Source organism: Lepus europaeus, chromosome 21 (genome assembly GCF_033115175.1).
Source record: "Lepus europaeus isolate LE1 chromosome 21, mLepTim1.pri, whole genome shotgun sequence".
Lineage (NCBI taxonomy): Eukaryota > Metazoa > Chordata > Mammalia > Lagomorpha > Leporidae > Lepus > Lepus europaeus.
This window is the reverse complement of record NC_084847.1, coordinates 53,840,420-53,852,496: the sequence shown is the minus strand read 5'-3', so window position 1 is coordinate 53,852,496 and position 12,077 is coordinate 53,840,420. Positions and strand designations below refer to the sequence as shown.

Genomic DNA, 12,077 nt, shown 5'->3' with positions numbered 1-12,077 from the left:
AGTGCAGGCATCCCATTAGGGTGCCTGTTCGAGTCCCGGCTGCTCCACTTCAGATCCAGCTCTCTGCTGTGGCCTGGGAAAGCAATGGAAGGTGGCCCAAGTCCTTGAGTCCCTGTACCTGTGTGGGAGACCTGGAAGAAGCTCCTGGCTTTGAATCGGTCCAGCTCTGGCCATTGTGGCCATTTGCGGAGTGAACCAGTGGATGAAATACTGCAGTCTCTCTCTCTGTCTCTGCCTCTCTCTCTGTGTAACTGCATTTCAAATAAATAAATAAATCTTTAAAAAAAAAAAAAACTTCCCCTGCTTTCCAGTAACAATAATCTCATCTTAAAATCTGGTGTTTTCTTCATGGAATTAGAGTATAGTGGAGACAAAGAGGAATTAGAAATTATTGACCCTGGCTGGTGCCTCGGCTCACTTGGCTAATCCTCCGCCTGCGGCACCGGCACACCAGATTCTAGTCCTGGTTAGGGCTCCAGATTCTGTCCCAGTTGCTCCTCTTCCAGTCCAGCCGTCTGCTGTGGCCCGGGAGTGCAGTGGAGGATGGCCCAAGTGCTTGGGCCCTGCACCCACTTGGGAGACCAGGAGGAAGCACCTGGCTCCTGGCTTCAGCTCCATTTGGGGGGTGAACCAATGGAAAAAACGAAGACCTTTCTCTCTAACTCTGCCTGTCAAAAAAAAAAAATTATTGACCCTTTAGATGAAAGGAATGAGGTATTTAAGGAGAACCATACCCCCCTCATAGGAACAGTGACTCCTTGTCAGCTGATGAAGGCAGTGACTTTGAAGACAGTCTGAGACGCACTGTGAAGAAGAGAACAGCAAAGCGGCCACTCAGAACAACTCCAGTGAGTCAGTCAATTTATTTTTGCTTTTGAACATGGTCTGGGAAGTGGCAGAAGAAAACAGAAGAGAGAAGTTCAAGTGATATAATTAATGAAAGAACAAGATTTAGTCTTAAGGGGACAGAAGTAAGGAAGAAAACAAATTTTGAAAAGACAGCATTATAATATAGAGATTGGAGTGGGGTTGAAAGACTTTAAAAGTTTTCAAACTCTGGCACTCCTATATGGATTTGGGCATCTCAAGCAGTGTCTTAGCTGTTGCTGCAAATATTTACCCCCAAGGACTTTTTATGTATTTTCATTTTTATTTGAAAGAGATCTTTCATTTACTGGTTCACTCCTCAAATGCCCATGATAGACAGGGGTGGGGCTAGGCCAAGCTCTGTGTATCCCATGTGGATTGCAGGGACTCAAGTACTTGAGCTATCATTTGGTACTTCCCAGGATTCTTATTAGCAAGAATCTGCATTGGAAGTGAAACAGGAGGAACTTGAACCCAGCACTCCCATGTGGGATGCAGCCATGCCCCAAGCAATGCTTGCTTCGCTTCACTAATCACCTGCCCCTCAAGGACTTTTAGAAAAGAGAAGTTAGAAATAATCGCATTTGTAACAATATAAAAAATCTGTTATTTCAGATCTGAGTCAGTAACACAAACACTGCTGTAGAATTGGCAGCTGAGCATATTTACATGATAACATTTAAAATTTTTTTTATTCCTAATCATTGTACCCTTACTAGGCAGCAAAACATCCAAAGAAGGGGTCCCAGATGGTACATGGTCATGGTCAGAAAGAGTCAAAGCCACCAGCCTGTGATCTCTTTGATGCTGTGAAAGCTGCCAGAGGTGATATGCAGGTAAAGAGAAACGTCTCACTTCTGTCTCTTGATACCAGCTCGCCCTTTGTAGGTTGGGACAATAAGGACAGGTATCTACAAACTTGATTTGATGTGGACATTTTACTGAACATACTTAGGGCAGGAAGGATTGGACCGTGGAGCAAAGCTCTGGAGTGATATAATGGAGACATTGGATGAGAGGGCGTTCTTTTCCTAGAGGTGTCTCAGAATTAGAGCAGTTCTGCCTTTCTTCATTGATGGAGGAGGCAAAAAGCGTCGGGTGATCTAGGACGCCTGGACATGGGTGTTAGATAGGTCATTTACTCTCATCACCTTGTAGCTCCATGTTGACATACCTAATTTTTTTTTTTTTTTTTTACTTTTTGACAGGCAGAGTGGCTAGTGAGAGAGGCGGAGAGAAAGGTCTTCCTTTTGCCATTGGTTCACCCTCCAATGGCCGCCGTGGCTGGCGCGCTGTGGCCGGCGCACCGTGCGCTGTTCCGAAGGCAGGAGCTGGGTGCTTATCCTGGTCTCCCATGGGGCAGGGCCCAAGGACTTGGGCCATCCTCCACTGCTTTCCCGGGCCATAGCAGAGAGCTGGCCTGGAAGAGTGGCAACCGGGACAGAATCCGGCGCCCCAACAGGGACTAGAACACTAGTGCCAGCGCCACTAGGCAGAGGATTAGCCTGTTGAGCCACGGCGCCGGCCGACATACCTAATTCTTTTATTTTCCTTTCCACATTTCCTTTTCTATAATTTTTCTGCAAATGTATTATCTAGGACTGTATAAGGCTTACATGTAGTTTAAAAAATAATGTGACCACCCGAATCTCTAGCACCCAGTTCAATCAATGAAATATTAATAGTGCAGTAGAGACTCCTTGTATATTTTCTTCTCTTTTTAAAGATTTATTTACTTGAAAGAGTTACACAGAGCAGGAGAGAGGCAGAAGAGAGAGAGAGGTCTTCCATCCATTGGTTTACTCCCTAGTTGGCTGCAATAGCCAGAGCTGCGCCAAACTGAAGCCAGGAGCTTCTTCTGGGTGTTCTGTGCAGATGCACAAGGACTTGGTCCATCTGCTGCTTTCCCAGGCCACAGCAGAGAGCTGGATCTGAAGTAGAGCAGCCAGGACTTGAACTGGCACCCATATGAGATACCGGCACTGCAGGCAGTGGCTTTACCCACTAAACCCAGCATTAGCCTATCCACGTTCACTTTTAATTAAATTCTTTTTGTTATTTTTTTTTAATTTTTATTTTTTTTACAGGCAGAGTGGACAGTGAGAGAGAGAGAAGGATCTTCCTTTTGCAGTTGGTTCACCCTCCAGTGGCCGCCGGCACACCATGCTGATCTGGAAGAGGGGAAACCGGGACAGAATCCGGCTCCCCGACAGGGACTAGAACCCTGTGTGCCGGTGCCGCTAGGCGGAGGATTAGCCTGTTGAGTTGCAGCTCTGGCCCATAATTAATTCTCTTTGTTATTTTAATCAGTGAGGTAGTTTGAATCTGGGTTCCAAATCCAGAACAGAGGGCCAACTATAATTATGAATTCTCAAGGAAGAATTCTTTTTTTTTTTTTTGCCTCTCTCCCACACTAAGGTCTTAACAAACTGTGTGTGTGTGTGTGTGTGTGTTTTGTTTGTTTCTTTGACCATGTCTGCCTAGCTTTATTTTTCATTCCTTTTTTTTTTTTTTTTAATGACATTGTGACTCTCTGAAAAACTCAGATTTATATAGGGCCTCTTCTTAGACGATTCTTTTTGGAAAGATCTTAGGTTCTACTTCCTGTGCTCTGTACTCTGTGTAGCCATCTGGATACAAAGTCAGGGTCTCCAGTATTTCATGAATTCTCAGGGCAACAGTCATCTTGCATACCTTCAAGGATTACTACTTTTACCTAATTTTTGTCCTATGTGGATTTCTACTTTTTCTTTGAATTCAGCAATGCATAATAAAAGAGTTTTTAATAGTAATATTTCATCAAAGTTTGAGAGTCTCATGCTTAAGCAACTGAGCTAGCTGGGCAGATCATCAGAAGTTTAGATGCTTCCATTGGCAGAATCATACAGGATTTTCTGTCATATTTTCAAAAATGGAAATAATCCACATTCTTTTCCTAGTCTTTGGTGGATGAGTGGCTCGAAAGCTACAAGCAAGACCAGGATGCAGGATTCCTGGAGCTCATTAACTTTTTCATCAGATCTTGTGGATGTAAAGGTGAGGAGCTCCCTTTGTCATCCCCAGTCTTTTCTCCCTATGTTATGAAACTTTTCCTCCACTTAGATGACTAGAATTAAACATTTCCTTAAAAGGGAAGGCAGTAAAGTATAAGAAAAGTTTTACTTATTTATCTACATTTTTAAAAAGTTTATTTATTCAAAAGGCATAGTGACAGAGAAAGAGATCCTCCACTTTCCAAATGACCACAATGGCCAGAGCTGGGCCATGCTAAAGCCAGGGGCCAGGAACTCCATCTGGGTCTTCTATGTGGGTGGCAAGGTCCAAGTAGTTGAACTGTCTGCTGCTTTCCCAGGAACATTAGCAGGTAGCTGGATCAGAAACAGAGCAGCCAGGACTTGAACCGGCACTTTGATTTGAGATGCCAGTGTTGGAAGCAGCAACTCAACTTGCTGTGTCACACTGTGGGCCCCTACATTTTTGATTGGTAAATAAGGAATTGATCTAGTAGGTTACTATGCTGGTTTAGAGGAAAGACATGTTGGGAAAAATAATCTTGCTTATGTGACCATGAAAATGGCCCATCAGATGCCCTTTAGTCTTGATAAGATAATTTCCTATTTTCTTCCTGTTTCTCAGCATCGTTACCCATATTTCTTCTGTACTGCTGAGGCGCCTCACATCTCCAGATGTTATAGTTCAGTTTATTGTAGCATATAGTCTTAATCAAATTTTATTATAAGAATCCAGGATCTGGCCTAGTTTTATTTCTTTCTTTGTTTTTTCATTTGTTTAGGCTCTTTTTAAACCATAATAGTCCGCTGCTTGATGCCTTTGGGTGTTGTAGAGAGGTTACCTTAGAGCAAATACACAACTGGATGGTGGTAGACTTACAACTAGGATTTGAGTCTTCTGATTCTCCACCTAAGCTCCTTTCAGTATGTTCTGTAGCTCGTCCTCAGTTTTATCTGTAAATGATCACAGTGTCCTTTTGTTTTCCTTATAAATACTTTGTCTCCTTCCTTCAGGCATCGTGACCCCTGAGATGTTCAAGAAGATGACCAATTCAGAGATCATCCGGCATCTAACAGAACAGTTTAATGAGGTGGAGGAAGATGACCAGGATCTTCTTGCCTCTCTTATTTTAGGACACAAAGCCCATTACCCCTTTCTTTCTGTTTCCGGGAAATAGGATATCTTTTAGGAGGAAGAGCTCAATCTCTTGGGGGGCTGAAAGGGACTCATATTATCTGAATATGCCTCTTGAGTTAGGGAGACTAACAGAAAATGATGTATAATGTATATATAGCTGAGTTTTGCTGTCCAAGTCACTGTGGCTTTGTGGCCCTGGTAATAACTTGCCTATCCTTTTCATAAACCCTTCTGTAGGATTCAGGGGACTACCCCCTGATAACTCCAGGTCCATTGTGGAAGAGGTTCCAGGGCAGCTTCTGTGAGTTTGTGAGGGCTTTGGTGTATCAGTGCCAGTATAGCCTCCTCTATGATGGCTTTCCTATGGACAATCTCATCTCCCTGCTCACTGGCCTCTCAGACTCCCAAGTCCGTGCCTTCCGTCATACTAGCACCCTGGCTGGTGAGCACTCATTTTTATTCTGTGGATATTGCCCTGGGGATTTGTAGGACTTTGCTCTTTTCCAGTTCTAGATCTTTTATACTGCCTGTGTCTAAACTTTGCAGTGCAGATTTAGAATTTCAAAGTACAGTCCTAGAATTGTGAAAGGGGTAGATCACAATGCTAGCAATTTCCAGCTTAATGTCTTTCTCATACCCCACTGTTGGGAGTACGCTGAGGGTTAAAAGAAGACTAAAAGAGTCAGTGGGCTGGGGAGACCATTTCAGGACAGTCAGTCTTAGGAGTGTGGATCACCCTGCCCTAGCTTTTCATTTTCACTGCCCCTTTCCCGTTGTGTTTTGAACCCATATTCCTTCTTCTGATTGAAGTTATGATTTCCTTTACTTTTTTTCCTGACTTAAAGCTATGAAGCTAATGACTTCTCTGGTAAGAGTTGCCCTCCAGTTGAGTCTGCACAAAGACAACAACCAGCGTCAGTATGATGCTGAACGAAACAAGGGTCCAGGGCAGAGATCGCCTGAGCGACTAGAGAGCCTGTTGGAGAAGCGCAAAGAAGTGAGTGAAGTTTTTTGCCTGCTTTCCCCCCTTTTTTTTTATTTGAAAGAGTACCGGAGAGAGATGTATAGACAGAGAGAGAGAGAGGTCTTCCATCTGCTGGTTCACTCCCAGATGGCCTCAACGGCTGGAGCTGAGCCAATCTGAAGCCAGGAGCTTTTTCTGGGTCTCCCATGTGGGTGCAAGGGCCCAAGCACTTGGGCCATCTTCTCCTGCTTTTGCAGGCTACAGCAGAGAGCTGGGTCAGAAGAGAAGCAGCTGGGACACGAACCAGTGCCCATATGGGATGCCGGTACTGCAGGCCAGGGCTTTAACCCGCTGCGCCACACACCGGCCCTGCCCTTCCTGTTTTCCCTGCTTCCATCCAGAGCTGCCACATATCTTCTTTTCATACCACAGTGCCTTTCTTGGTAATGCACAGGCCCCAAGCAACGTTTCAGATTCTGAACAACGAAGTCTGGCAGCATTTTTGTAGACCTGTCCAGTCATTGTGTTGTTTCTGGAGTGTGGGCTCAATAAGTCATATTTTACTTAAAGTGAATTTAGGCTTCTTGGCTGGTGCCGCGGCTCAATAGGCTAATCCACTGCCTGCGGCACCGGCACACCGGGTTCTAGTCCGGTCGGGGCGCCGGATTCTGTCCCGGTTGCCCCTCTTCCAGTCCAGCTCTCTGCTGTGGCCCGGGAGTGCAGTGGAGGATGGCTCAAGTGCTTGGGCCCTGCACCCGCATGGGAGACCAGGATAAGCACCTGGCTCCTGGCTTCGGATTAGCGCGGTGCGCCGGCCGCGGCGGCCGTTGGAGGGTGAACCAACGGCAAAAGGAAGACCTTTCTCTCTGTCTCTCTGTCCACTCTGCCTGTCAAAAAATAAATAAATAAATAGAATTTAGGCTTCTTTGTATTTTCACTTTTGTTCCCATTTTTCTTTTTCTTTTTTTTTTTCCTTGACAGGCAGAGTGGACAGTGAGAGAGAGAGACAGAGAGAAAGGTCTTCCTTTTTTCCGTTGGTACACCCCCTAATGGCCATTTTGGCCGGCGCGCTGCGGCTGGCGCACCGTGCTGATCTGAAGCCAGGAGCCAGGTGCTTCCTCCTGGTCTCCCATGCGGGTGCAGGGCCCAAGCACTTGGGCCATCCTCCACTGCACTCCCGGGCCACAGCAGAGAACTGGACTGGAAGAGGGGCAACCGGGACAGAATCCGGCGCCCCAACCAGTACTAGAACCCGGTGTGCCGGTGCCGCAGGCGGCAGATTAGCCTATTGAGCTGCGGCGCCAGCCCCCGTTTTTCTTTTCTTTCTTTTAAGATTTATTATTTATTTGAAAGAGTTACACAAATAGAGAAGGAGAGGCAGAGAGAGATCTTCCATCTGCTGGCACTGCAGGTGGTGGCTTTACCTGCTAAGCCACACGCTGGCCCCCTCCCATTTTTCTATGGGATTAGAGGGGTTTAAGTGCTGTGCCTGGATGACATTCAGGGAACTTAGTTTTGACTGTTGGTAATTGAAACCGTGGAAAGCGAAAGTTTAGATGAGAGAAGACAACATAATTTAGGATTCAGGACAGATATGTTAATGTACAAAAGCTTTTAAGATCATCTGACAGTGAAAATAGAAGGTGAGATTGAGGGAAGTAGAACGTTTCCCTCTCATTATTTAGCACAGAAGAGGTCTTTCGTGAGCACTGGGGAAGCATCCAGTCAGTACATTTAGACGTCGTAATTCTTGCCAACCTCATGCCTCCTTTTAGGGTAGTGTTTCCTTACTTTCTTAGTGTCCAACTAACCACATCCTTTCTACTACTTAGCTTCTACCCCATCTTTCTTTGGAATCTGTTATTTCAGACCAATGACTTCCTAATTCTTTTAGCCAGTGACCCTTTCTCAATCTCCCTTTTGTAAACTTCTGTAGAATTTGGTACAGATGACCATCCTCTCCTTGCCTTCCTTTTTTTTTTTTTTCTCTTTCGATTTTCTTTCAAATGTGAATTTTTAAAAAGATTTTATTTATTTGAGAGGTAAAGTTACAGGCAGACAGAGGGAGAGACAGAGAGAGGTCTTCCATCCACTGGTTCACTCCCCAAAAGACTGTGATGGCCAGAGCTGAGCCGATATGAAACCAGGAGCCGCCTCCAGATCTCCCACGTGTGTGCAGGAGCCCAAGCACTTGGGTCATCTTCCGCTGCTTTCCTAGGCCATAAGCAGAGAACTGGATTGGAAAAGGAGCAGCTGGGAGATGAACTAGTGCCCATATGGGATGCTAGCACTGGAGGCAGAGGCTTAGCCTACTACACCACCGCAGTGGCCCCTTCAATGTAAAAATTTTAAAACGTTCAGAAAATTAGAGACAGTGGTATAGTAAACATAATATTCACATTATCTAATATTTCACTGTATTTGCTTCCTCGTTTTATTGCCATTTTACCAGTATTTTACTGGTACTTCAACACTAAAGACATGTTCTCTAAAAATTGGCTTGTTACTACATAATCCCAATGCTGTTTTCGTATCCAAAATGATTAACGGTGATACCCTAATATTTTCTAATTTTGATTCATATTTAAATTTCCCCATTTGCCTCCCAAGTGCCTTATTTTTTAAAAAAAAGATTGATTTATTTGAAAGGCAGAGTTAGAGAGGTAGAGGCAGAGAGAGAGAGAGAGAGAGGTCTTCATCTGCTGGTTCACTCCCCAAATTGCTGCAGTGGCTGGAGCCAGGCTGATCCAAAGGCAGGAACTTCTTCTGGGTTTCCCACACAGGTGCAGGGGCCCAGGTACTTGGGCCATCTTTTACTGCTTTCCCAGATCATAGCAGAGAGCTAGATCAGAAGTGGAGCAGCCTGGACCTGAACCAGCACCCATATGGGATGCCACACTGTAGGTGGTGGCTTTACCCGCTTTGCCACAGCGATCTAACCTCTTCTTTTTTTTGCTAGTTCTACTTCTTCTATGAGTCAAACAAAATTTTTTTTTTAAAAATTGTGAGACAGGCATCTGGCTTCTTGGTTAAGAAGCTGGTTAGGATGTCCAGATTCCTTATTAAAATGCTGGGATTTGATACCTGCCTCTGACTCCTGGCTCCACCTTCCTGCTGATTCAGACACTGGGAGGCAGCAATAGTGGCTCAGGTAGTTGGGTTTCTGTCACCTGTGAGGAAAACGTGGTTTAGGTTCCCAGTTTCTGGCTTCAACCTGGTCCAACCTCAGCGGTTGCAGGCATTTGAGAGTGAATCAGTGGATGGGGGAGCACTCTCCCTACCTCAATAAATAAATAACTTCTCAAGATCTGTTTTCCTGGCCAGCGCCGCGGCTCACTAGGCTAATCCTCCGCCTGCAGTGCCGACACTCCGGGTTCTAGTCCTGGTTGGGGCATCGGTTTTGTCCCGGTTGCTCCTCTTCCAGTCCAGCTCTCTGCTGTGGCCTGGGAAGGCAGTGGAGGATGGCCCAAGTGCTTGGGCCCTGCCACCCGCATAGGGAGACCAGGAGGAAGCTCCTGGCTTCGGATCTGCGCAGTGCGCCAGCTGTAGCAGCCATTTGGGGGGGTGAACCAACGGAAGGAAGACCTTTCTCTTTGTCTTTCTCTCTCTCACTGTCTAACTCTGCATGTAAAAAAAAAATCTGTTTTTCTAATTATTGTTAGTCAAAACATGCATGACTACCATACATAACTCCGGAAGCTAAGGCTTCTGATGAGTTAGAACAACCTATGTACAACAACAGTTAGGATTTATTTTTCCCAAACACATTCATTGACTATTCTGGTGTGTTCTATATCTTTGTGGTTTTACGTTCTTGGGGTACAAGAGAAATTGACCCCCACCTCCCTGTTCTCCAGCTCCAAGAGCAGCAAGAGGACATTGAGGGGATGATGAACGCACTCTTCAGGGGGGTCTTTGTGCATCGGTACAGGTGAGTTGATGAGCTTCTCTTTGAAGCAGCCAGGCCTTGGATATGTGTTTGTAGATGTGACAGGGCTCCCTCCCAACCCTGAGTTATTTGGGTAGTCCTAGAACTATTGCAACTGGGACAAAATCTCTAACATCAGATGTTGAAATTAATAAGGTTTAGCTTATCCCCGTCTACAAAGGATCCTATAAGTTCCACTAGAAGAGATAATAAGAGGATACAGCATTGCTAAATATTTTCCTGGTCCAACTTAGCCCTTGAGCTGCGCTTGCCTCACGTATTTCTGGGGGATTGGAGGATTGAGAGGACAAGTGCAGGGAACGAAAACACAGGCCAGTCATTTTGTAGCACAGCCTGCTTTCGCTGTGCTAAGGGCAGGGTATTTTAGATCGTTCAAAGCACTGATAGAATAAATTAAAAAGGGTATCTGTAGCTGTTTCTCACTGACTTTGATTCCAGATTCATGCCTTTCCAGAAGAACCTCTCAGCTTTAATCTTTTCTTGAAGTGAAATTAAAACACATACATAGTTTAGCTAACAGTTAAATGAGCTTTGAAAATCAGTTTTTAAAAGGTTTTTGGAGGACGAGATTGTACAAGGCTGGTTCAACTATTTTATGGGCTGGTTACAAAAGGCAAACATTGACTTGTATAAACTGTGTTGTTTGGGGAGGAGGAAGGGAAGGATCTGGGGCACAGTGTTTCTTCTACAAAAGAGGGCTCCCTGGGAGGGTAGAAAGCAAGTTTGGAGGGAAGGTGATGAGTTGGTTTCTCTGTCTAGGGACATCCTTCCTGAGATCCGTGCTATCTGCATCGAGGAAATTGGGTGTTGGATGCAGAGCTACAGTGCTTCTTTTCTCACTGACAGCTACTTAAAATACATTGGCTGGACCCTGCATGATAAGGTGGGAGTCCCGTCATCGCCTCCTCGTTCTCCCCTTGTCTTCTTGCCTGCCCCTGGACACTTCGCTTTTCCTGGTCTTGCCACGTAGGTATTTAACTAGTGAGCTGTGGTCCACTGTTCAAGGCGTCGAACCTTGAAACTTCCCCGGTACTGGTGAGGGTAGGATAAGATAGAAGAGAGAAAAACATCTCCAGAAAATAAAATGTTTCAAAACCTGAGGTAATGGGGAGAAACATTTTCCCCATGGGAAAAAAAAAAACCTCTGACAGATTGGTAAGGTAAGTGATAAGGTGGGAGTCAAGAGGTTGTTTTCATCATGATCGCTGAACTCTGTTGTGTTCTGAGTCGGAGGACTCCCAGGCTCAAGATGAGGAATCCGTGAGGGGCAGGGCACCTGGTGGAGCAGTCAGTGACGTTCCTTCCTGTTCTTCCCTCGGCAGCACCGGGAAGTGCGTCTGAAGTGCCTGAAGGCCCTGAAAGGGCTGTACAGCAACCGGGAGCTGACTGGGCGCCTGGAGCTCTTCACCAGCCGCTTCAAGGTGGAGCCATGGCGGTGCCCCTGGCTGGGCTCCCAGTTGTGGTTCCATTTCTCGTCTCCTGTCTCCCCATTCTGTTGCTCTGCCGTAGCTTGGCTGTCACCACGTCTGCTTCTGTGCCCCTCCCTTTGTAATGTGTCACATTCTAAAAAGACTTGATGTTGTGGCATGGGTGTAATGAGGTACTGAGTGATGTCCTTCCCCTAGGACCGGATGGTTTCCATGGTCATGGACAAAGAGTATGACGTGGCAGTGGAGGCCGTCAGATTGCTGATTCTTATCCTTAAGTGAGTCCAGGGAAGCGAGCGGACGTTGACTTTTCCACTATCAGCTTTTTGGGAGTCTTTCTCTCCCTGTCAGGAGTTGGTTTTTCCTTATGTTTCTGAGTTGCAGGATCTTGAGGGGTCATTATTCCTGCCTTCTCTAACTCTGTGTACTCCTTTGTCTTCTGTTCTTTGTTTAAAAGTTCCTTGTGAATTACATCCTTATTGACTCTGCCTCTCTTGTTTCTAACCTTGGCTATGTGAGAAGACGCCGTCCGTATCCACACGCTTCATCTTTTCTGTTGGCAGGAACATGGAAGGGATGCTGACAGACATGGACTGTGAGAGCATCTACCCTGTTGTGTACGCCTCCAACCGAGCCCTGGCCTCTGCCGCTGGAGAGTTTCTGTACTGGAAGTGAGTAGGTTCCTGTTACATGTTCCTGTAGCAACATTCTCCATCATTGT

The 12,077-nt window shown here is 45.7% G+C and overlaps 1 protein-coding gene across 1 annotated transcript in view; it reads left to right on the top strand.

The window, feature by feature from the left end:
- Positions 1–12,077, top strand: part of STAG3 (STAG3 cohesin complex component) — a 31,766-nt gene that overhangs the window by 2,723 nt on the left and 16,966 nt on the right. Inside the window, exons 2-12 of the mRNA XM_062179760.1 lie at positions 746–848; positions 1,587–1,703; positions 3,807–3,903; positions 4,893–4,969; positions 5,254–5,458; positions 5,862–6,013; positions 9,838–9,911; positions 10,689–10,812; positions 11,252–11,350; positions 11,555–11,634; positions 11,920–12,027. Of these exons, the coding sequence (XP_062035744.1) occupies positions 1,617–1,703; positions 3,807–3,903; positions 4,893–4,969; positions 5,254–5,458; positions 5,862–6,013; positions 9,838–9,911; positions 10,689–10,812; positions 11,252–11,350; positions 11,555–11,634; positions 11,920–12,027 (1,103 nt within the window). The 5' untranslated portion in view covers positions 746–848; positions 1,587–1,616. The remainder of the gene's footprint in view (positions 1–745; positions 849–1,586; positions 1,704–3,806; positions 3,904–4,892; positions 4,970–5,253; positions 5,459–5,861; positions 6,014–9,837; positions 9,912–10,688; positions 10,813–11,251; positions 11,351–11,554; positions 11,635–11,919; positions 12,028–12,077) is intronic.